This window comes from Candoia aspera, chromosome 2, assembly GCF_035149785.1.
Source record: "Candoia aspera isolate rCanAsp1 chromosome 2, rCanAsp1.hap2, whole genome shotgun sequence".
Taxonomy (NCBI): Eukaryota; Metazoa; Chordata; class Lepidosauria; order Squamata; family Boidae; genus Candoia; species Candoia aspera.
Genome location: NC_086154.1, coordinates 64,877,363 through 64,902,689, shown reverse-complemented (window position 1 = coordinate 64,902,689; position 25,327 = coordinate 64,877,363). Strand labels below are relative to the sequence as shown.

The window sequence follows — 25,327 nt, the reverse complement described above, 5'->3', positions numbered from 1 at the left end:
GTCATAACCCGAGGACTACCTGTATCTATGGCACCAGGGGTGGCTGCTCATCAAGAATTGTAGCTCAGGCACTGGCAAGTTGACTGCCAGTCCAGGGCCAATCTGACATTGAAGCCCTTCTTGGGCAAGGAGTTGTTTGGTGAGTTCATTGACACAGTGCTGATGGAGATTAAGAATAAAAAGAACTATCTACTTTCAGCAAACAAGACAAAAGCAGATGCCATCAGAGAACACTGTCAAGTCTTTTTCATTTTGGAGATGGTCAAGGAAGCAATTGCTAGGGTCAATAGGATCTACAGGGCAGACATTTTAATGGTGTCATAGGCAAAGGGTTCAAGCCCCAACAGAAAAGAACATAAAATTGATGCCAGAGAATGGCAGATGGGCGGATACTTACAGCAATTTTGGACCACCTGGGAATAGACATGCAGAGACAAGCTGATGCTTGGATCAAGTGGGGATATGCTGCAGAATTCAGATCAAAGCCAACAAACAGATTTCTACCATCACCAACATCCAGGAAGTCAGAATTACATCAAAGGATGTTGAAGTCTGTCATCTGCTGAGCATTCAAGCAATAGAGCAGATGCATCAGCATGAGAGTTTTACTGGCCTGTTCTTGGTGTTGTTCATGATCCCAAAGAAAATAGATCTGTTTTGAATTTCAGTCCATTGAGCAGATCGATTAAACACCGTATATTCAAAATGGAGACATCTGCCAAATGGTTTCCTGGCTTCCATTGACCTGTCTAATGCATAACTTCCCATCCCCATTAGAGTGAATCACTATGTGCTTCTCAGGATTGTTTCAATTCAGGACCCTTCCATTTGACACTGCTTCATCCCCAGTAGTCTTCACAGAGATAATCATGGCCTTAATCAGAAGTGTGAGAACCCAAGAGGTTGGTATCTATGCTTACTGGGATGATTTACTACTCAGAACATCCTCTCACAAGGGAGCAAAGAGGAACATAGATCAGACACCTTATGTTTATATAAACTTGGGTTTATGATAAGTTGGAAAAAGTTCCCACTCTGGCCTTCTACAGTAGATGGATGTTGTATGGGTGGGGCAGTCATGAGAAACAGTGAATATAATATTTCTGTTTCAAGAGTGCAATGGATTCAGGCTGCAATTCAGGAAATACTAGTATTCAGGAAGCACCTTCTCATGGCCTTTGCAAGATTGTAAGGAATTAATGATTATGTCTCAGAATTCAATTCCTTGGATGCAGTAATATGCAAGCCTACCCACTACAATGGTTTCTATTTCTGTTTCAGAAGCCGATTATTTTGAAGACAAATTTAATTCTGAAGGTCCCAAGCACAGTAGTCACCTCCCCTTGGTGATGGTTAGCATCAACCAACTTGTCAGGGGGAATGCCCTTGAGAGAACCCTAGAAGGACCAAATCACCATGGATGCCAGCCTGTTGAGCTGGGGAGCTCAGTCATTCATCTCAGGACCTGGTCCACAGATGAGTCATGCCTTCCCAACAATCAGCTGGAGTCGAGGTCAGGGTGGCTAGCATTAGAAGACTGATAGAAGGGAACCACATTCTGATTTGGACAATGTCTACACAAAAGCATACCTGAACAGGCAAGGGGGGAGAAGGTTGAAGGGACTGCAGATGGAGGTTTATCACTCATGTCTATAGGCAGAAAGACATCATGCCTTCCTCTCAGTGGAGTATATATAGTAAAGTGGATGTAGAATGTGTCTGTAGATTGACTAAATAAAGTCCCTGTTGCAAGCAGAACAGTTGCTGTATCCAGAAATGTTCTAGGCAGTCATGGATTAGTGGAGAGTCCCTTTGGTCACCCTCTTTGCAACAAAAAAGAACAGGAAGGTGACTATGGTTTTCTCTAATTACTACAATGTCAGGATGGAAGGGACCAAAGCTTTGATGTCTCCTTGTCCACAATGCCTATTATATGCATTCTCACCTGCCTCAATTTTATCAAAGGTGACATGCAGGGCAAGATAGATAGGTGCAAGAAGAAGAATGATTTTGGCCCAGGAAATCTTGGTTTTTGACTCGGGTCAAAATAAGCATCCAGGAATCATGACATCTTCCAGTGTGGCTGAATCTTCTGCGCTAGGATCCCATCTTATATCTAGACTCAGGTGGCTTCACTTCTGCGCCTGGAACTTAAACAGGAGTAGCTTTTAAAAATTCTCTTCCAAAAGCAGCAATAAAGATAATGTAAGAATAATAAAGATGATAATTTTATTTATTTATTTTCACATTTCTATCACCGCCCATCTCCCCCTAAAAGGGGGACTCTGGGCGGTTTACAATAAAATTCACCTTAAAACCTGACATCATAAAATCACCAATATTAAAATAATAAAAATATAAATATAAAATCCAAGTGGGAGATTTCCATTCTGTCGGGAGAACTCTATATCACCAGCCACCCCCAGGAAGAGCTATTGCCCTTCCCATCCCAGGTGAGGCAGCAAAACCAGGTCTTCAAGCCCCTCCAGAAGGTTGGGAGCGAAGGGGCCTGCCTCACCTCGGGGGGTAGAATGTTCCACAGGGCGCGCGCCACTGCAGAGAAGGCCCGCCTCTTGAACCCCGCCAGATGAAATTCTCTTACAGACGGGGTCCGCAACATGCCCCCTCTGCATGATCGGGTGGGGCGGGTCGATGTTATAGGGATGGGACGGTCCCTCAGGTAGCCTGGCCCCATGCCATGTAGGGCTTTAAAGGTGATAACCAACACCTTGAATTGGACCCGGAAGCAAACTGGAACCCAATGCAGCTTACGCGGTAGAGGTGTTATGTGTGCTGATCTTAGAGCACTCATCACTGTTCGCGCAGCTGCATTTTGGACCAACTGAAGCTTCCGGATACTCTTCAAGGGTAGCCCCATGTAGAGCGCATTGCAATAGTCTATATGGGAGATGACCAGGGCATGAGTGACTATCCGGAGGGCATCTTGATCCAGGAAAGGGCGTAACTGGCGCACAACCTGAAGTTGTGCAAAGGCCCTCCTAGCCACGACTGCCACCTGCTCTTCGAGCAGGAGTCGTGAGTCCAGGAGGACCCCCAAGTTACACACGGGTTCTGAATGGGGCAGGGCAACCCCATCCAGAACTAAAGATGACAACTTCCCGGATACCGAGGAGCCATCAATCCACAGCCACTCTGTCTTACCAGGGTTCAGCTGAAGCCTGCTGCTCCCCATCCAGGCCCCCACAGCCCCCAGGCACTGAGAAAGGGCATTGACCGCATCACTTACTTCACCCGGGATGGAGATATATATCTGAGTATCATCAGCATACTGATGGCACCTCATCCCTTGGTGACGGATGGCCTCACCCAGCGGTTTCATGTAGATGTTAAATAGGAGAGGGGAGAGAACCGAACCCTGCAGCACCCCGCAAAGCAGGGGTCGAGGGTCGGATCTCTCATCTCCTATCACCACCGACTGGGACTGGCCCTGGAGGAAGGAGGTGAACCAGCCCAGAACCACGCCGCCCACCCCCAACTCCCTGAGTCGTCCCAGAAGAATACCATGGTCGATGGTATCGAAAGCCGCTGAGAGATCAAGGAGAGCGAGGATGGATGCACTGCCTCCATCCTGCTCCCGCCAGAGATCATCCATAAGCGCAACCAATGCAGTCTCTGTCCCATATCCTGGCCTGAAACCTGACTGAAAGGGGTCTAGATAATCCGTTTCATCCAGAATCCTCTGAAGTTGTAATGCCACCACTTTCTCAACCACCTTCCCAAAAAAGGGGAGGTGGGAGACTGGATGAAAGTGGTCCAGCGATGGCTTTTTGAGGAGGGGGTGTACCAGTGCCTCTTTACAGGCAACTGGAACCACTCCCTCCCTCAAAGATGCATTAACCATCACCTGGACCCAACCACATGTCACCTCCCGGGCTGCTTTCACAAGCCAGGAAGGGCATGGGTCTAGATGACACGTGGTGGCATTTACAGTCCGAAGGATCCTGTCCACTTCCTCAGGCCCAACAGGATCAAACTGTTCCCAGATAACCGGGTAAGTACGTTCCCTCAGCATCTCCCCAGACTCTGCCCCAGGCTTAGAGTCCAACTTCTTAGCAGCCAGGTGACCAGGCACAATTCATATATATAACTTGACACGAGCAGCTTTTCTTCATTGGTGCAGGAGGAAGAAGTTGTCTCTGAGAGTATCAGAAGTTTCTCAAGTGGGCCTGGACAGTGCTATTGGATCCATACTTAGGCATAAACATTTTCTTGGAGAAGCCAGACTAATTTTCCATCCTGTTATTCATCACTTTCCTTGGTGGGATTTATCTTTAGTATTGAGAGCTCTAGCAGTAGTTCCCTTTGAACGCATTAGATAAGTTCCTATTAAGATGTAGACTTGCTTTTCTTGTGATGGCCACTTTGGCCAGAAGTGCCTGAGGGCTCTATTGATTGGGGGGAAAGTCATGTGTTTTTCACTTAGATCAAATAGTATGGAGGCCTAATCTTTTTTTCTCTTTAAGCTTAGTTTAAGATTTCATGGGAGTCAGGATATAATTTTACCTAACGTGCTGAAATCCAATCATCCCAGGGAGATGGTATAAGTTGGATATGTGAAGATATTTATGCATTTATCTGAAACGCAGTCTTAGGATCAAAAGACAGGAAACCTTTTTGTCTCATATAAACTTGGGGGGGAGGGCTGGAAAGCAAGTCTTCCGTTAGTAGGTAAGCCAAGGATTGTATTATCCCAGCCAACTAGATGATATAGAACAAGGGCTGACCCAGTGCCAGGAGGCCATCAGTGTCTGGATGGCAGAGGAACAAACTCAGACCAAATCCCTCCAGAATTGAATGGCTTTGGCTCTGTGGGCCACACAATTCCATAGTTGTACCATCTTGGCTCTGAACAGAGTTGTACTCTCCCACTCAGAGGTAGTCTGCAACTTGGGGTCCTCCTGGCTCACAGCTCTTGCTCAAACAATCAGTGGCAGTTATGGCCAGGAGGGCTTTTGCCCAGCTCCATCTTGTGTGGCAATTTCAACTGTTCCTGGGTTGGGGAGTCCTATTCATAATCACTCATGCCCTAGTCACTTCCCATTTGGATTATTGTAATACACTTTATATGAGGTGGCCTTGAAAAGCATTTGGAACTACAGCTGGTACAAATTAATCAGCCTGGGCATTTCTGGTTATACTTGGGTGACCCTGGTGTTTTGGGAGCTGCATTAGCTGCCAGTTGGCGTCTTGGTGCAATTCAAGGTGCTGGTTGTCACTTTTAAGGCTCTGCATGGCTCCAGACCTGGTTATCTGTCTTCTGTATTCATCTGCCTCCCAATCAGATTGAACAGATCACTGCCTCTAGATCTTGGCTGTTTGAGAATGCTATCTGACCGGGCATAGAAAATGAGCTGTTTCAGGAGAACAGTTAAGATCTGGCTTTTCTGTCTCTTTAAGCAGATTGATATGCCAGATTTGTTTTGAGGGATGATATCTAGGCATGAAGATTTTGTAATTTACCGGACCTAGGGAACAGAACACTGAAAAACACTAGCCCTTGCCATTGGGCTAGTAGTTTATGATCTCATCTGTGATCCTGGTGGTTCTTGTAATTGAAATCAATTAGCAACTGAGTAGGAAGGGGCTACCTCCATAGGAGTTTTAGTCCTGCCTTCTAGCTGAAAGTGGTGGAGTTAACCCTCTCCTTCAAGGTTCATCTCTGAGTGGTCAGAATGGCTCCTCATGATAAGTCCAATTTATGTTTTGATAGATTTTGCCAAATCCATAATATATGTAAATCAATGATTAATTCATAAGTTATATCATTTTAAAAATTATTGTGAATGAAGTTATGGGGTTGTTGGTTTTTTTTTGTTACCATTGTTTTCATGTGTGTTTTAGAAATATCTCATGAGATATGCATGCCTTTCATATTCAACAGGGTAAGTGTGAATGACTTGCTGATGCCTCAATATTAAATATCAGCATGAAGAGTACCCCAAATCTTCATAGCCTTGTTCTGGAGAGATGGTGGACATAAACTCTGTTTTCTGATCTACTTCTCTTAGTTTGCTAATCTCTTACCCAATTAATCCTCCAGCAATTCTACGAGGCTTGAAGAAGAAAGGAATCCAGCAACCAACTCCTATCCAGATACAGGGTATTCCCACCATGTGAGTGTTGCAAGGGTACTGTCAACCTGCTTCAGATAGGTCGTTGCTAAGCATTATACAAAGAATGTGAAATCTTATACTAATTATGCTCTCCCCTCTCACTGCATTGCCATGGTAAATTCATAAAGAATCTGTGACACTTTAAAACCTTACAGATTTATTGTGGCAAAAGTATTTAGGTGATGGAGTCCATTTTTTCAGATACTGGCAAAGGTCTGGTTCAGACCTTTTTTTTTTGCCACAATAAATATGTGGGATATTTGATGCTGCAAGACTATTTGCTGCAATCCTCCCCCTTGAAATCTGGCTGGGCCTCACCCTCTTTACGTTCTGGAGAGCTGGCTTTTCCCCCAGGCATTGGGATAGTAAGGTTGGGATCCAAAGATTACATAGATGAATGGATGCAGATAATGGATTAGGCACCTGGTTTTTCTGGGTTTTTGTTTTATTTTATCATTTGTGATATTATCATTGTTGTTAGCTGTCCAGAGTTGTGCTTACAGGATTGGCAGCCATATAAAACATTTAAATAAACAAATAAATGAATAAATTTATCACTGCAAGTATCTCTAAGCCCTTTTGGCTGAAATTAACTAAAAAGCCACATTTTGAATTAGCTTGCATCAAACCATTATTGATAAGATGCTGCAGTTTAAAACAAAGTATTAAATCAATAGCAGTTGGAACAATAGAGAACTGCATATTGAAAAGCAGTCTTGCCTGGTAGAATTTAAAGTCTTTGCTATGTAATCTGGTCTGAAATCTAATTCTTCAAAGGTCATTACCAGCAACTTAAACTGGATCTCCAAATGAATAATAACCAGTATAATTGATGCAGTATATAAGTTCTACATCAGCCTCCTCCCCCCCACCAACATTTGAAAGGTTACATTCTGTACCAGATGAACTTTCTGAACAGTCTTTAAATTGAGCTCCATGTAGAACATATTAAAATAATTTAGTCTGTAAGAAAGTAGGGCAATTTAAACTGAAGGCAAGCTTCATTTTCTCTAGATAGGGTACAGTTTGTGCACCAAGCTAATTCAAAAGGGGCATTTTCTAGAGAGAGTACAGTCTGTGTACCAGCCAAAACTCTCACTGGCACCAACTGTCATGAGTGCCGTTGAGCTGAAGACATCAGCACAACGGCACACATGACAATAACGAGGAAGCAGAGGAAGGGACTCAAGATAAGCATAGCACGCACAACAACAGCCACAGACCCTAGCCGGAGGATGCAGCCATCAGAACACAAAAGAGAAAGAAGGAAAGACAAAGACTAGGCGGATCGTGAGGCACACCCAAGCTGTTAGCAAAAGCGCAACGGAGATCGCCCAGCTGACAGCAATCACCGGCTGAATGAGGAAACCGATGATGGGCGATCCCGGGGCACCAGCTGGGGCCTCGCAACCCTTCACCTACCAGCAAGACAGCATGCAGGACAAAGGGGGGATGACGTAACCCAGGGTAAGGGGGCGCTGACTGGCGCGGGGTATTTAAACCCCGCACCGGCGCGCTCCCCTCACTCTCAGCTTTTTTCGCAACTGACACTACGTACGAAATAGACCGGAACCTGCTCTCCTTTGAATCAGCGTCTGTGTTTTACTCTGCGGTAGGCAGTGCATGACATAAAGCTGAGAGTCACAAACTCAGCCTCGCCGAGCCCCACTGGACAACGAGCCGCGGGAGGAATAGACGGCGAGAAGACCACGAGCGATGAGGCTGACGCGTCGCGGCCAAAGCGGGCGAACCACACGGCAAGAAGCGGAGGAGGACCGATCGAGGCCAGAGGCACCGCGGACCCCAGGAGCCATGGACACCCGCCCGGCCCACCCCGAGCCTCAGCTCCAACCCCAGAGGGAGACGGAGGCGGAGGCGACCCGGACACGGGAGGGAGCAACATACCTCCCGAGACCAGCGGAGACCCCCCCCGCCCCACATCGCACCCCAGCCACGGGCGTGGAGCGTCAGCCCAACTGCGGCAAGCACGGTGGAGGACGGAGAGGCAACCCAGCCGACGCACTCCTAAACGGAGGAACCCCACCAGCGGCTCAACCCGGCGGACACACCGATAGACCCGACCCCAGCTGCGGCGCGGATTTCAGACGGGGAAACTCAAGCCAGACTCACGGCCATGGAGGCCCAGCTACAGGACCTCAGGACCATGCTGCAATCGCTGATGTCCCCAGCGCCGCCCAACGACGTTCCCGTGCAGGCCCACACCCCGAGCGGGTCGTCGCACCCCCATGGGCCAAATGCTAATCAACAAGCGGCCCAAGCGGACGAAGCCATGAGTCGGGAAGCGAGAGGAGGGGACTCACAGAACGCCCGGGCCCCAAAGGGCTTCCCCATTTTCTTCGACGGGAACCCCGCGAAACTGTCGTTCTTCATTACGAACGCCAGGGAGTTCATGGGGCAGCACGGACACTCCTTTAACTCCGAAGCGGACAAGATCGCAGCCGTAGCGATCAAACTACAAGACCGGGCGGCGGACTGGTACGTCCAAATGTACAAGTCCAACTCCCCCGCCCTCTCTGACTTCCATGCTTTCATCACCGAGATGAAGCGCTACTTTGAGGACCTACTAGCCAAAGAGAGGGCTAAAAGCGCACTCCAAAGCCTCAAACAGGGCGCACGCACTGTCCCGGACTACGCCCTCGAATTTAAAGCCCTAGCAGGGAAGATCAACGACTGGTCCGAGACCACCCTGCTAGAAATGTTCAAAAGGGGGCTCAACCGCGAAGTACTTCAATGGGCTCTCTACCGGGACGATCCGGAGACTCTGCACGGCTGGATCCACCTCGCGGGGAAAGCAGAACACGCGCACCGCACCTTCCTAATGGCAACGACGGAAGACAAAACCAACACCTACCCAAAGGTACCCGCGCCACACGTGGGGACGGCCGGCCCCACATATCCAAGGAAGAAATTCACTCACGGGCCCTGCGGGAGGTGTGGAAAAATGGGGCACAAAACGGCAGATTGCTTCTCCAACCGAACCCCAGCGAGCGCTCCTAAACCCGCACTGAAACCTAACCTCAAACCAACTAACCCGCCGCCACCCCCCCCACCGCCGAATGACCGGAGCCACAGCGACACCGGACGAAGGCTGGGACGCTTACTGGGGGGGAGAGGACGCCGTAGACCCAGACCAGCCGGCAGGAAATGCTCCCCGCCTGCCTTAAAACGCGCCGCGAGGCAGGTGGTGGGACAGAGGCGCGGATCACTTCGACAGAGCGGCGGAAGCTCCGTAATAATGGCGGCAATCAAGCTCTCTGTGGGCAACGGAGCCACCACGGCCGCGGCACTAGTGGACTCGGGGTGCTCGAAAAACCTGATCCACCCCGACATAGTCGCAAAACTCGCCCTACGCTGCCTCCCCCTCCCCACGCCGCTGGCATTTCACCAGCTGGACGGCTCAACAGCGGGAGGGACACCAGCCACGATGCAGACCGAGCCGGTTACCCTACAAATGGGTACCCACACCGAACGAACATCGTTCATGGTAACCCACATAGGACGGCCCATCGTAGTCTTGGGAATACCATGGCTCGCAACAAACAACCCGCGCATCGACTGGGAGACCCGCACCTTCCGATTCGACGACGGCGAGTACCGGGCGCCAGTTCCGGCAGGCAGGACCAACCCCACGGTGGGATGAGCAGAGGCAGCAACCCAGGACAACACAGCTACCCCAGAAGACCTACCGGAGCAATACGCTGACTTCTCAGAGGTCTTCAGAGAGGCGGAAGCTGATCAACTACCCCCCCACCGCAAGACGGACTGCAGGATTGACCTGCTGCCCGATGTCCCCTTACCTAGGCCGAAGATTTACTCGATGACCCCGAAGGAGATGGCAACCCTCCGGGAGTTCATCGACAAAAACCTAGAGAGGGGATTCATAGAGCCGGCATGCTCACCGGTCGGAGCGCCCGTCTTATTCCGAGAGAAAAAAGACGGCACCCTACGGCTCTGCACCGACTACCGGGGCCTCAATGCAGCTTCCCTATCCAATAAATACCCCTTACCCCTCGTGAAAGACATGCTCGCCCACCTGTCCACGGGCAGAGTATTCTCCAAGCTGGACCTTCGCGAGGCGTACTACCGAATCCGAATCAGGGAGGGGGACGAATGGAAAACTGCGTTCAACTGCCCCCTAGGCGCCTTTCAGTACAAAGTGCTGCCATTCGGACTAGCAGGGGCCCCGGGGGTGTTCATGCAGCTCATCAATGAGGTTCTGCATGAGCACCTGTTCAAAGGGGTCCTGGTCTACATAGACGACGTCCTTATCTACTCCAAAACGCACGAGGAACATGTGACCCTAGTCAGACAAGTCCTCGACAAGCTAAAAAGGGCGAAACTCTATGCCAAACCCTCAAAGTGCGAATTCCATAAAGCACGCCTAGACTACCTGGGGTACCGAATCTCCGGAGAAGGCATAGAGATGGACCCCGCAAAAGTCGAGGCGGTGGTGAACTGGGAACGCCCCCGTAACAGGCGCCAACTCCAGAGCTTCCTCGGCTTTGCGAATTTTTACAGGTCATTCGCACGGGGGTTCGCGGAGATAGCCCTCCCCCTAACAGACCTCCTCAAGACTAAAGGGGTGGGGGACACACGACGCGCCAAGAACCCGGGCACAGTACTAAATTGGACTCCCGCGTGCCAAACCGCATTCAACAGGCTGAAAGCGCTGTTCACCACGGAGCCAATCCTCGCGCACCCGGACCCAGAACGGCCGTTCGTGGTCCAAGCCGACGCCTCAGACTTCTCCCTGGGGGCCATCCTACTCCAAAAGGACCCCACAGGAGTCCTGAAACCATGCGCCTACCTGTCGAGGAAATTCTCTGAGACAGAAAGGCGCTGGCACGTCTGGGAGAAGGAAGCCTTCGTGGTGAAATCGGCGTTGGAAACATGGAGGCACCTACTGGAAGGAGCCACCCAACCATTCGAGGTCTGGACAGACCACCGGAACCTCGAGGCCCTCCGAACGCCCAGACGCCTCAACCCAAAACAGGTCAGATGGGCCCAATTCTTCAGCCGCTTCAACTTTCAGCTGAAGTTCATGCCGGGCAAAAATAACTTCCTGGCTGACGCCCTCTCCCGACTGCCCCAAGACGAGGAGCCCGCCCCAGACATGATCGGGACGGTCCTATCCGCTTCCCAGCTGGGGATGGCGGTGACCACCCGGAGCGGCGCTCGGAGGCAGCCCAACCCCACGGCACAACCGACGGTGGGGCAACCAGTAACCAGACGGCGCCAACCGCAACTGCCAGGGGGGATACGCGCAGACCTCACCGCCGCCCTCAAAACCGACCCTTGGCTCCTAGCAAACCCCGACAAGGTGACGATGGCACAGGACCTGGCATGGGGGGAAGGCAGAATATATGTCCCGGACTCGCAACACCAGGCGATCTTGCGCAGATCCCACGACACCAAGCAAGCGGGACACTTCGGGTTCCTAAAGACCCTGCACCTAACACGACGCCAATTCCGGTGGCCCGCGCTGAGACGGGACATGAAAGCCTATGTAGCATCCTGCCCGACATGCGCCATGGCCAAACGGGCACCAGGTAAGCCCCCGGGACTTTTACAAAAGGTGGCGGAGCCCTCCCGCCCATGGGAGGAAATCTCCATGGATTTCATAGTAGATCTCCCACCCAGCCAGAAGAAAACGGCCATTTGGGTGGTGAAAGACTACTTTTCGAAACAGGCCCACTTCATCCCCTGCTCATCGGTCCCGTCCGCCCAACAACTAGCCAAACTCTTCCTTATACATGTGTACAGGTTACACGGATGTCCCGCACGCGTGGTGACCGACGGGCACACAATTCACTTCGAAATTCTGGCGGGCCTTCCTAAAGCTGACGGGGACCCAACAAGCCCTATCCACTGCCTGGCACCCCCAGACGGACGGAGCCACAGAGGTCCTCAATGCCACCCTAGAACAATTCATACGCTCATACACAAACTACCACCAAGACGACTGGGTCGAACTGCTCCCGTTTGCAGAAGGCGCATATAACGCTGTCCACACGAGCACGGGGAAAACCCCGTTCGAAGTAGTCTCAGGGCGCGACTTCGTACCCATACCGGAGCTACCACAACCCCCGGGACCCCAAGTGGATGCTAGTGACTGGGGACGGAAGATTGCGGAATCGTGGCCAATAATCACGGCAGCACTGAAGGAAGCACAGGCGGCCTACAAAGAGCAGGCCGACAAGCACCGGCGCCAGCAACCGACGTTCCAGGCAGGGGATATGGTCTACCTATCCACCAAATTCCTGAAGTCACCTCAACCCTCGAAAAAACTGGGGCCTAAGTATATCGGGCCGCTTCGAGTAACCCAGATAGTGAACCCGGTGGCAATACGCCTGGACCTGCCGCACAATCTACGGAGACTCCACCCGGTATTTCACACCAGCCTCCTGAAACCTGCAACCACCTCTCGATGGCACCCGAGCACGCCACTGCCCTCCCCAGTGATGATCGACGGCCAACAACATTTCGAAGTAAGAGACATACTCGACTCTCGCCGTCAACGGGGAATATTACACTACTTAGTAAGATGGAAACACTTCCCCCACCCAGAATGGGTGGCGGCGCAACACGTCAAGGCGCCAGACCTGACCCGGGCATTCCACCGGACGTACCCCGACAAGCCAAAGGGGCGACAAGCCGAACCGGCCCCTGAACACCCTTTTCCCCGCGGGCCCCCCCCACCAGCCGCGCCCCCAGGGGAAAGGGCCCCCCAAGCCCGCGACTTGGGTAGACCTCCCCCCCCCCGGGACTCACCCTCCCCTCGCCCCGGGCCCACGAGGGAGTGACATTGGTCACCAGTGCATGCCTGGGGGCAACGCCCAGGATGCACACATAACAATGACGACGCACTTGGAAAAAGATAAGGGTCCTACCTGGAGCTGAAAAGCACCCGACCAGCCACGCCTCTTTCCTCGACGAACTGAGCAAAACAAGCAGGGTGTGGCCGGAGCATGCGCACGCCCAGGGTGTGGTCGGGGCATGCGCACTGGGAACACACCCTAGATGGACACGAGGTAGAAGGCGGAACAAAGGGAGGGGCGAAAACACTCCGGCGGGAAATTAAAAAAAAAACAAAAAACAAAAAACCATTTTGACAGCTCTCCTGGTGAAAAACCGGAAGGCCGGGGGGGGGCACTATTCGGACAGGGGGCAGTATGTCATGAGTGCCGTTGAGCTGAAGACATCAGCACAACGGCACACATGACAATAACGAGGAAGCAGAGGAAGGGACTCAAGATAAGCATAGCACGCACAACAACAGCCACAGACCCTAGCCGGAGGATGCAGCCATCAGAACACAAAAGAGAAAGAAGGAAAGACAAAGACTAGGTGGATCGTGAGGCACACCCAAGCTGTTAGCAAAAGCGCAACGGAGATTGCCCAGCTGACAGCAATCACCGGCTGAATGAGGAAACCGATGATGGGCGATCCCGGGGCACCAGCTGGGGCCTCGCAACCCTTCACCTACCAGGACAAAGGGGGGATGACGTAACCCAGGGTAAGGGGGCGCTGACCGGCGCGGGGTATTTAAACCCCGCACCGGCGCGCTCCCCTCACTCTCAGCATTTTTCGCAACTGACACTACGTACGAAATAGACCGGAACCTGCTCTCCTTTGAATCAGCGTCTGTGTTTTACTCTGCGGTAGGCAGTGCATGACACCAACGCCATTGCAAATTGTATCAAGTCCAGCAGAATCCCTGAATCAAAGATCTGGAAGAGAGTCATTTGCATATTATTATTTTGGAATTCTTTATTAAGGACCAAGGAATGCAGAATGTGGACAAAAGTAAAGATGAAGAGGCTGAGAGCCACTTAGATGGTCTGGACTTAGTTTAGTAAAATGAATAAGCTTAGCACATAGACTGTTGGAAACCTCTGTTCTTCCATTTCCTTTAGGCTTTCTAAGTTGTATATTTTTTAAAACACATTTCTTAATTACCATAAAGCAGTGGAGGCAACCCGTGGCCTCTAGATACCATTAGATTTCTCGCCTTCCGCCAGCTTCAGACAAGGCCAGACATTAGGGTGGGGAGGAAGCTATGTGGTCCCTTCAGCATCTGGGGGCTAAAAATATAAGTGATCTCAACCTTTCGACATGTCATAGTCTGCAGTGCATGGCAGTTCAGCTCTCCACCTCTGTGGTCAGTGTACCTGAAAGCAGCTTTTGTAGCCCTGTTTCTTCTAACCGCAGCAAGTGCTTCATCTGCTCCTTTATTTTCCTCCACAGACTTTCTGGTAGAGACATGATTGGTATTGCCTTCACTGGCTCTGGCAAGACCCTTGTGTTCACCCTCCCAGTTATCATGTTTTGCCTGGAACAGGAAAAGAGGCTGCCATTTTCCAAAAGGGAAGGACCCTATGGGCTCATCATCTGCCCCTCAGTAAGTCACCTGAGTTTCACTGTGCTTGTGCATTTGACATGGGGAGTGGTTTGGGCCAAGAAAAAGATGCGAGAATAGTCTTAGGGGCGGCAGTCCCTGGCTGATCAGGTTTTTGTTTCTGCAGAGGGAACTGGCGCGACAGACTCACGGCATCCTGGAGTACTACTGCCGCCTGCTGCACGAGGATGGGATGCCCACCTTGCGCTGTGCTCTTTGCATTGGCGGCATGTCTGTGAAAGAACAAATGGAGACCATCAAACAGTAAGGGCAACATTTGAAGAATGTTTAAAGCAGAGTTGCTGCATTTTTCTTGTGTGGGTGTTAAGGAAGCAAAAGGTGCGTTCAGCTTCTTGGTCTAATATGCTTTCTTCCCATCCCTACCCAGTATAAAAGAGCTTGTGGTTTCATTGTCAATAGTATAGGCCTGTTATTTTTCAACTACAGAAATCCCTCTTTTAAAAAGATTTTGATCTAATCTCACTGATATTGGCTACACGCATATCTAAATTACTCTGGTTTCTGGCGTGCTATGAGTTCAGAGCAAAAGCCACATTCATTTCTCTTCTATATTCACTGTTTAAGGGAGGAAACTGCAGATATTTCTACATGCAAAAATAGTGGGTTGGTGGGACGCATGCAGATGCCCATTCCCATGTATCATCCTGCCGCCGCATCAGCTTGCTGTGTTTCACCAGGATTGCTTAAAGAGGAAAGAAAATCTGTGGGGCATATGTGGAACAGAATTACCAGTTCTTCCACTGTTATTGGCAGTGATCTTGAATGATATCACTGGGAGGAAAGAAAGCTTCATTGTTTAATGATCCTGCTCTAATTACATCTTGAGAAGTAGCAATCTGTTCTCATCATTTAGGACTTGATCTGCTGGATGGTGGTAAGAATAGGAAAGGCCCTTAGAGTCCTTTTAGCTATAAAAACTAGCCAAGGGCTATGTGGCTACAGCAATTATAGAATGCAGCTTCCCAGGGTGAGATACAGATGCTTCAGAAGGGAATAACCATTTTTTTACTTCATGTTACTGTTATTGTTACTGGTACAGGGCCCTCTCCAATGTTCTAACCATGTTCTATTCCCACAGTGGTGTACACATGATGGTGGCAACCCCAGGCCGTCTGATGGATCTGTTGCAGAAAAAGATGGTCAGCCTGGATGTCTGCCGCTACCTGGCTTTGGATGAAGCTGACAGGATGATTGATATGGGTTTTGAAGGAGATATCCGCACCATCTTTTCCTACTTCAAGGTACTAGGCAGGGTAGACCTTGCTTCAAACCTGATCCCAGTGAACCCTTGAGCACTTGTACGATTATTTTCCTCTCAGCCTTGTGTGTTTTCTGGTACCAGAGGTGTGCTAATGACAGCAGCGGTGTTCTCCTTATCTAGATAAAAACTTTAGGCTAGTAGTAGAGTTAAGATTTAATCTGTATCTGTTAGGATCTTATTTGTCTGTTGAATGTCTCCACTTGTTGGCCTTATAACTCATATAAACCTGACTGAACATTAGACTAATTGGAAAAATTGCTAGGCAGATTTGCAATCTGGCACATGTGCTCCTTTTAGAAATCAGGCATTGAGTGGGTAGAAGCACAGCTGTCTGAATAATATATTGTGAATGGCTATTTATCACGTAAATTATTCTTTCTCAATTATCAGAGAGAAGAGCCATCTTCCATGAGAACATAGGGCAAAATTAAATTTTCAAAATTAAATTTTAATTATCCTGCCTCTTGCGATAATTCATCTCTTAGCTCTGCCTTCTAGGGAAGAGCAGGTTTGTTTTGTTTTTTTCTTCAGAGGCTAAAAGGAAAGAAAAAAATGTTTGAATCTGCTCTCTCCTTCCCTCCCATCATGGATTAGCCAACTAAAGAAAGGACTACAGAATTCAATCTTTTCTGGCAGCTGTCCATACTATGTCCCTTCACTATCAACTCTTTTTTCATAGCATATCAGGAGCCGTCATAGGCTGTCAAATACTGTTGTTGTTGTTGTTTGCTTGATCATCAGTTCAAGGATAACCTCTTATCGAAACTCCTTCCTAGAAAGATCTTCAGTGACCCATTCACTCCAGTCCTCTTGGAAAACAAGGCTAGGAAGGCTTCTGGGACTAGGCAGTGGATCCAGACATGCATTGCTCAGGGTTACTAAATTACTGACAGGCCCATTACAGCAGGCATCACACCCCATTTTGTTTAGGAGCTGCTACTTCCATAGTTCTGGGAACTGTAGTCCACCTTCTGGACATTTGTATTGCTGCTTCTGGGATCAATTCCTCCACATTTATCAAACATTAAATAGATAAATTGCTCTTCACGTAGTTTTGCAAAGGGTTCTTCAATCTGTTTCTGTCCAGTGGGGATTGGAGAAATACTGTTACAGTACATCCCTTTCTTGTTCAGCTCCATTTCTCTAGGACTTGACATGGATCATCATGGATACTATTTGCAAGAGTACAATTGATTTGTGTATATTTTGCACGTTTGTTCAGTTAAAGGAAGCTGAATCTGTAAGCTATGCAAATTAAATGATGTACATTAAATGGTTTGTTCTCCTACACATTATTTGGAAGGCTAAAAAGCTATGTGAGGCACTAAGCCCTTTTTCTTCTGGCAACTAGAAATTCTACCACCTGTTGTTTCTCTTTCCTCTAGTACCTCCCTTCTAGCATGTGAGTTTTTGCCAGGCATTATTTATGCCTTTTCAGACTTATTTTTTAGGAATGAGATTCTCGGTGTTCTAAATTGTTTGCCTAGTAAAGATGTTGGTCTGCATTTATTCAGACTTGCAAAATGTCTATAAAATATATCCTGTGACCAGGTCTGGAAGCAGAAATTTTACAGTGTGGCATCATCAAAATGAATTGTCCAGAATTGTTTATTTGCCATCTGTGATTCTGTTTTTCTCTTAGGGACAAAGACAGACCCTTCTCTTCAGTGCCACCATGCCCAAAAAGATTCAGAATTTTGCAAAGAGTGCCCTTGTAAAGCCTATCACAATCAATGTGGGACGTGCAGGAGCTGCCAGTTTGGATGTCATACAGGTGTGTCACAAGTTTAGAGAACTTCCTTGGTCTGGGTCTGTTTGTGCCTTAAACTGTACTGTATAGGGAGCCAAACTGTAATGAACTTCTTTAGGCTGTGGGTGTTGGGTAGGAGAGATCTGAAAATGTTTCTCGTTTCTTTTTGTTAATAAATTTTATTAAGTTTCAAGAGAAGAATAAAAACTACAAAAAAAGCTACAAAGAAAGAAAGCGTGAAAATACAAGAGAAATGATAAGAAATATCATTCTTATATAATTAATTCATTACATAATTCATTATAATGTCCTATTCAACCATGCTACCCTTCATCTATGCATAGAGATCTGAACTTTGGTTTTTCATATCTATACTCAATACTTCAATGTACTGATCTGTTGAGCCCTAATGAGCCATCCTGTGGTGACTTCTCTGTAGTGTCTTTTACTGTCTTTCTGGTTCTATCTAGGAAGTAGAATATGTGAAGGAGGAAGCTAAGATGGTATATCTACTTGAATGTCTACAGAAGACTCCACCACCTGTAAGTTCAGACCCATCCTGTGATCACTCCCAAAGTCGTCTTGTCTGAGTTCTCTGTGCTCATCATAGAAAAAGAAGCAGTGTTGTGCAAGAACAACTTGATTTTTGGCTGCTTAGTCATTTGTATTCCATCTTGATTTTGAAATAGGCTCTCCCTTTGATTAAGGGACTGAAGTACAAGCTTCCTTCAAGCATCACTTATATGTACTAATACTTTTGCTTTTCTTTGGAAGGTTCTTATTTTTGCTGAGAAGAAAGCAGATGTAGATGCAATTCATGAATATTTGTTACTCAAAGGTGTGGAGGCTGTGGCCATACATGGTGGAAAAGGTCTGTAAAACTCTTTATTTAAAAGTATTCCTTTAGTACCAGACATAAAATGCAGTAATATGAAAGACAACAGAAACTGGATGTGTGAAAATTTTTCTGGCTTGCTACGGTTAGACTGAGATTTTTCTTTTTAAATTTATTTATTTATTTATCACATTTCTTCACCGCCCATCTTGCCAAGTGACTCTGGGCGGTTTACAATTCGATTAAAATAACTAGAGATTAAAACCATAAAAACAAGTGCATCATATAAATATACAGTGGATATAAAAAGTCTACAAACCCCCATCCCGCTCCCGCCAGAGATCATCCAGAAGTGTGAACAAAGCTGTTTCCATCCAGGCCTGAAACCCGACTGAAAAGGGTCCAGATAATCTGTTTCATCCAGGATCCTCTGGAGCTGCAACGCCACCACTTTCTCAACCACCTTCCCTAAAAAGGGGAGGTGGGAGACTGGACAAAAATTGTCCAGTATGGTAGGATCTAGTGATCGTTTCTTTTTGTTAATAAATTTTATTAAGTTTCAAGAGAAGAATAAAAACTACAAAAAAAGCTACAAAGAAAGAAAGAAAAACTAAAAAAGTGTGAAAACACAAGAGAATTTTTTTTTTCAGATTTACAAAAAGATGTGGCTTCCGACTTCTAACAGCAAGGATATACAAAAATTTCCACAATCAATCTCTTACTCTATATTAAACCAAAACACCAAATTATCTCCTTAAATCATTCTACTTTAGCACATAATAAAAATCACTCAGTACAGCTACTCCTCCCTCTTATATTAAAATAAAGAAAAAAAATTCATATAAACCTCCTAAACATCTTTCTCCCCTCCAAAAGATAATACCTTTTTAATTATTCCCTTCCAAACACTATTCTGTACATTTCTGTCTACTATAATAAGAATCAAATTAAAAAACACATAGGTTGTCTGCTATTGTACTTGATAATACAACAGTTTTAGTTATCTTAATTTTAATAAACCCAAAAAACAAGAACAATTCAAAACAGTAAATCCAAATCTTTAAAGGCTAATAACATCAATCAAATCCTTAAAGGAAACTTGATAAACATTCTTTAACCCTAATCCCACTTCAAAATAAACCAGAGCATTTAATATCCCCACAATGTACATAGAGCTTTTTTCTTGAAAGAATCAAACAGCCCAACTGCCCCCCTCAAAGATTCCAGGTTCTTTCCATGGCATTCCACCAGAAAGACAATTTCACTTGTGGCTTGCAGATCTCTCTCTCCCTTAAATTTCTCCAACTCCACTATCCAATCTTCATCCAGCATCTCAATAAAAATCCCAATGTCACTCTTAAAAAAACCTTTTCTATCGCTCTTAAATTTCTCAATTTCATCCACCACATCCCCAACCTGATGGCACATTTTAGATCTCATATTTTCCACAATGTCCTGGATATCTTGCATAAAAGCTTGATAGAAATCAGAAGAAATCTGTTTAAAATCTTGGTGGAAGTCAGAAAGAATCTGTTTGAAATCCTCCATGTCTCATGCAGTAGATTATGGTGCCCCCTAGAAGCTTAACCAGTGAAAGTCGAAGTTATGGAGAAGTTCCAGAGTGTGTTTACACAAAGCGAAAATGAGATAGGCAGACAGTTCTCAAGGGAAAGTGAAAAGAGAAAGCTGAAGGTTCAAGTCAGCTGATTCAGTGTGTAGGAAAATGCTAATATCTTCAAATTTAATACAAAAATTATAACAGGAAGACAATTGTTTACTCTCAGTCCTCCTTTATATTTGGAAAGAAAACGGAATCCAAAACTTAAAAAAAAAATTTTTTAAAGCAATCCCCAAAATAATAATAAGCTCCAAGAGAACCAGCTTCTCCTCGCTGTAGAAAGCCTCTCTTGGGGTACATATACTTAAAATAATATATACAAATTGGTGATTTAGAAATGGGGTGGCTGGTCTTAGTGTCCCTTTAAGGCTACAGCATGGCTTGGAAAGTGATGACGTCCCCACCTCCCAGCTAGCTCTTACCAGTCGAACGCAAATGCTGTTTGTGATCTTCTGGCTGCAAGCAGCTGTCCGGAGGGCAGATAGGGTGATTCCAGGTGTTCTCCTTTATCCAGAGAACATTTTTGGGCTTCAGAAAAACCTGCGTGAGCCTGAAAAAAATTGCTGCATTGTTAGCTTTACCCGCTGAGCTCGTGGGCACAGCTGTTCAGTCCACCATTCCCCACCGGAAGCCCCAGATCCAGTGATTGTTTCTTGAGGAAGGGGTGCACCAGCGCCTCTTTAAAGGTTGTTGGAAACACTCCCTCACTCAAGGATGAGTTCACCATCTCCTGGAACCACCCACACGTCACCTCCTGAGCTGCCTTCCCCAGCCAGGAGGGGCACGGATCTAATTGGCAAGTGGTGGCATTTACAGTTTGGAGGACCTGTCTACTTCCTCAGGCCCAACAGGATCAAACTGTTCCCAGATAACTGGGCAAGTACCAGGCAAACTGTTCCCCAGGCACCTACACAGGCCATGCCCCATGCTTGGCATCCAACTTGGTACGAATCTGAGCGATTTTATCCTCCAGATGCTTGGAAAACTCCTCTGCGCTGTCTTGTAGGTGGGTTACTGGACCCACCTTCCCCAATAGGGATCGGGTGATCTTAAACAGAGCCACTGGGCGGCAATCTGCGGATGCAATAAGAGTGGAGAACTATTGACGTTTCGCTGCTCTTATCACCACACGGTAGGCCTCAATAGCAGCTCTAGCTCGTATTTGGTCGGATTCAGTCCTTATCTTCCTCCACCAGCGCTCTAGACATCTCTTAATCCTCTTCAGAACTCTCAACTCTGTAAACCACAGGGAGTGTCAGGTTCAATGGGACAAGAGAGGTCATGCAGGTGCCTCCCTCTTCCAGGTGGTGGCCAGGGCCTCTGCTGGACATGCAGCAGATGCTTGGGTATAGCCCCTAGCTCCCTTTGGAACTCCATCGGGTCCATCAGTTGCCGGGGCAGACCAATCGAATGGGTCCTGCCTCCTTGCAGAGGGAGGCAGCATAAGAGAATCTCAGGGCCACCAGGGTGTGATCTGACCATGACGGGGGGACAGATTTAATTCTCCCTTCAGATCGCATTGCCACTGCTCTGACAAGAAAACCAAGTTCGGTGTGAGACCACTGCCCAAGTTGGGTCCCAAATAATCCTGGATAGACCCATGGTGGCCATGAACTCCCAAGCTACCTCTGAGGCACACCCCAGGGATGGCAGGTTGAAGTCCCGCAGAACCATAAGCCTGGGGAACTCAACTGCCAACCCCAAGAGGGCCTCCAGCAGCTCAGGCAGGGAGGTTGCTATGCGGCAGGGAGGCTGGTACAATAGCAACAATCCCAGCTGTTCTTGGGAACCCAACTTCAGGAACAGAGTCTCACAACCAGCCACTTGTGGAGCAGCACCCCTGAAGGCCACCAGAGATTCCTGAATGACAACTGCCATCCCCCTCCCCTGTCCTGGAATCTCGGCTGGTGCCATACCGTAAACCCAGCCGGGGACATTTCAGAGGGATACCCCCCTTCAGGGCCCAGCCAGGTCTTGGTAATACACACCAGGTCTACCCCCTCCTCAGTGATCAAATCACATATAAGGGGGAGACCCAAGACCACCACCCAGTAAGAGGGGGTGAGGAGGGGTCTTCAGGCACCTAACAGGCATCCCCCTTAACCTGGCAGCCGGCGTCAGCTCCTGGTCGCCATCCTGGAATCCTTTACGCACTCTTGTCATATATCTCCCTGTCAGCCTTAGAGTTCTAAATTGACTGGAAGCCAGGACTTCTTTTAGATCACAGAACTACAGTGATATGGTATGAAGTATGGCAAAGGTTAGAAGAGGATCTTGAAGAGAAGATTCAAGCAGGAGCTCCAGCAGCTTTATCAGATCTTTAGGGGTTCTCCGTGTTACCCATGGTATCTCATGAATCTCAGTACAAATTATTAAACCAGCTTTGGCCAGTAAAGCAGTTCACTCTGGCATTTCATAAAAGTGTCTGTGAAGATAATGGCTCTTTTGTTCTAGGAGCGTGAATTAGCCTCACAGAGAATGGAAGCTTCTGGATTGGGGGTGAGGGGAAATCCTACAGCTGTTGTTAATGCATTACTTCATCTTGCAGACCAAGAGGAGCGGACAAAGGCTATTGAGGCTTTCCGGGATGGCAAGAAGGATGTTCTTGTTGCAACAGATGTTGCCTCCAAAGGCTTGGATTTCCCAGCCATCCAGCATGTTATCAATTATGACATGCCTGAGGAGATAGAAAATTATGGTACGAAAAAGAGGGGCTAGTTTTCCTGGAGAGTTTGGGTTGCCAGGCTCATCTGCTGGAATCCTTAAATGTGTGAAGAATTTCTCCAGTGAGGCAAAAGCAATATTAAAAAAATACTCTGAGTGGAAAAACTCTTAATCTGCAGGATTTGGCTTACTGGTCTGCTGTACAAGTTATATATACAGTATGTGAGTTCTAAAATGGGTTCAGCTAAATTAGGATATCAGACAGCTACTAGTTTTCCTCTTATCAATTTTTTGCCTGACTCATCTATTACTGTATCTTTTAGCTGGGAGGGGTTCAACAAATGACTGGGAGATGCAAATGGCTACAGGTATCAGCTGCTGAGGATGCCTGAAGGTTAGCCTCTCTGGCTGATTTGGGAGGAGTGGAGCTCTTCCCTGTTGCTACTGAATTTGAATTCTTTTTGTGGCACCTAAACAGAGCTTCTCATGGGCAAAAGGGGCAAGTGATGTCACCTGCATCATAGTGCAAATAGTGTGAATTATGTTATTGGCATAATAATAATAATAATTTATTAAACTTGAATGCTGGCTGACTCTCAGTGACTTTGGGTGGCTCGTGACAATCGAATTACAATCAAATCAATAAAACATAAAAGTAAAGATAAAATATGACAAGTGTGATGAAGCACAGGGTCTCTGTCTCCCTCGCCAAAGGCCTGGGTGAGCAGCCAAGGTCTCTCTTCTAAACTACAGCAGATGGGGGCCATCTGAATCTCGGGGGGAACCTCATTCCAGAGGGCAGGTGCTGCTACAGAGAAGGTATGCTTCCGGGGTCCTAATAGATGACCTGGTTTAATCGAAGGAACCCAAAGCGCATCAATCTACAGGATTGAACCTGCCGGTCAGATATTATGGGAGACAGGCTATTCCTGAAGTAACCAGGCCTTACGCCATGTAGGGCCTTACTGATAACAGCCAGCAGTTTGAATTGCACCCAGAAGCAAACCAGCAACCAGTTCAGTTCACAAAGCAGAGGTGTTACATGGGCATGCCCATTACTGCTTGTGTCACTGCATTCTGAAACAGTTGAAGCTTCTGGATGGTCTTCAAGGGCAATCCCATATAGTGTGGTTTGCAGTAATCAAGCCACAAGGTGATTAGGGCATGAGTGACTGTCTTCAAGGAGAGCCCCACATGTAGTGCGTTGCAGGAGTGAAGCCATGAGATGACTAAGGCATGAGTGATTGTCTGAAGCCCCTCCTGACACAAATTACATAATCCACATTATTTGAGTGACAATATCATGAAGTATGTGACATCACTGTGAAGTACTGGACACTTGTGGCTTCTTTCGACTTTCTTTTGTTCTCCAGTTACCTTTTCCCCTCATATCCATTCGTTTTGTTCCCCTCCTCCTTTTACCTTCCCAGTACTCCTCCTCCTTCCCTTTTCCCCCCTCATTTTTGCTGCTTCTCTTGGAAGAGGAAGAGGAATTTGAGCGCATGAGAGAGAGGGTATCTTATTTTGCCCACAACTAATTAAACTAGTACTTACGAATTCAATTAATTTGTATGCTTTTATTTGGAGTTAATTGGTTTCTGGGGGGTAGATATACCTATATGTATGCACATGTGCAAGTGTGCCACATGCATACATTATTATTGGGAAGTGGGAGGGGCTTTCCAGAATTGCTTTCACTGGACATGCTTAAATTGACATGATAGGGAAGCCGAACACAAGTTTGGACTGTTTTTATACTTCTTTCCCCATCTGCTGTATTTTGCTTTGGTGAGGAAGCATAGTCATATTTCTGTCAGGTAAAATGGTCTTTGTGTCTGATTTTTCCCTCCCCAGTTCATCGGATTGGGCGTACAGGCCGCTCAGGGAATACTGGCATTGCCACCACTTTCATCAACAAAGCCTGTGGTAAGAAGGACAGTTATAAAAGCTGGGCTGTGAGGAACAGAGCCAGAGGAGGGAAGAGGGTGAAGGATGAGTGAACTTCAACTAATTATATTTTTGCCAGCTGGGCAATCCAGTCATGCTTCCTAATGAGTCATTAAGGAAAAAGAATATTCTAGGGAGCTGGGATATGGGCAGTGGGTGGCTTGGGTATGTCACGAGCTTTTCTTATGGAGATAGCTACTTGTGTAGGCAGTGTCCCTTGTTTCCTGTAATTGAAGTCCATTTGTGCTGTATCTGAGAAATTGGCCTTTGTCCACATGACTTGTCTCTTGGTCCCTAGACGAATCGGTGCTCATGGACTTGAAGGCGCTGCTGCTGGAGGCCAAGCAGAAGGTGCCTCCCGTGCTTCAAGTGTTGCACTGTGGAGATGAATCCATGTTGGATATTGGAGGTAAGCAGTTGGCTCATACAGAGTAGGATGAGAGGAGGCCTGTGAGACTGGGGGAGGCTAGAGTGGTTTTATCTTGAGATAGTTCAAGCTTCAGCATGGCTGTGGTAGGTAAAAGCTTGTTGGAATTATGGTCATTGGCCATTCAAAGTGATGGAAGGATTTATCTGCCCAGTGGCCTCATGAAGGAGGGGAAGAAATAACTACTGTGCAAATCAGATGGGAGCCAGGTGCATTTTTCACCAAGTGTCAAAGGTTTTTAAGTCACATTA

The 25,327-nt window shown here is 47.4% G+C and overlaps 1 protein-coding gene across 1 annotated transcript in view; it reads left to right on the top strand.

Moving 5' to 3' along the window:
• DDX41 (DEAD-box helicase 41) overlaps positions 1-25,327 on the top strand; it is a 34,353-nt gene that overhangs the window by 7,507 nt on the left and 1,519 nt on the right. Inside the window, exons 7-16 of the mRNA XM_063292075.1 lie at positions 6,062-6,134; positions 14,403-14,556; positions 14,681-14,817; positions 15,653-15,815; positions 17,478-17,609; positions 18,056-18,127; positions 18,360-18,456; positions 22,587-22,736; positions 24,557-24,628; positions 24,948-25,058. Coding sequence (XP_063148145.1) covers positions 6,062-6,134; positions 14,403-14,556; positions 14,681-14,817; positions 15,653-15,815; positions 17,478-17,609; positions 18,056-18,127; positions 18,360-18,456; positions 22,587-22,736; positions 24,557-24,628; positions 24,948-25,058 — 1,161 coding nt within the window. The remainder of the gene's footprint in view (positions 1-6,061; positions 6,135-14,402; positions 14,557-14,680; positions 14,818-15,652; positions 15,816-17,477; positions 17,610-18,055; positions 18,128-18,359; positions 18,457-22,586; positions 22,737-24,556; positions 24,629-24,947; positions 25,059-25,327) is intronic.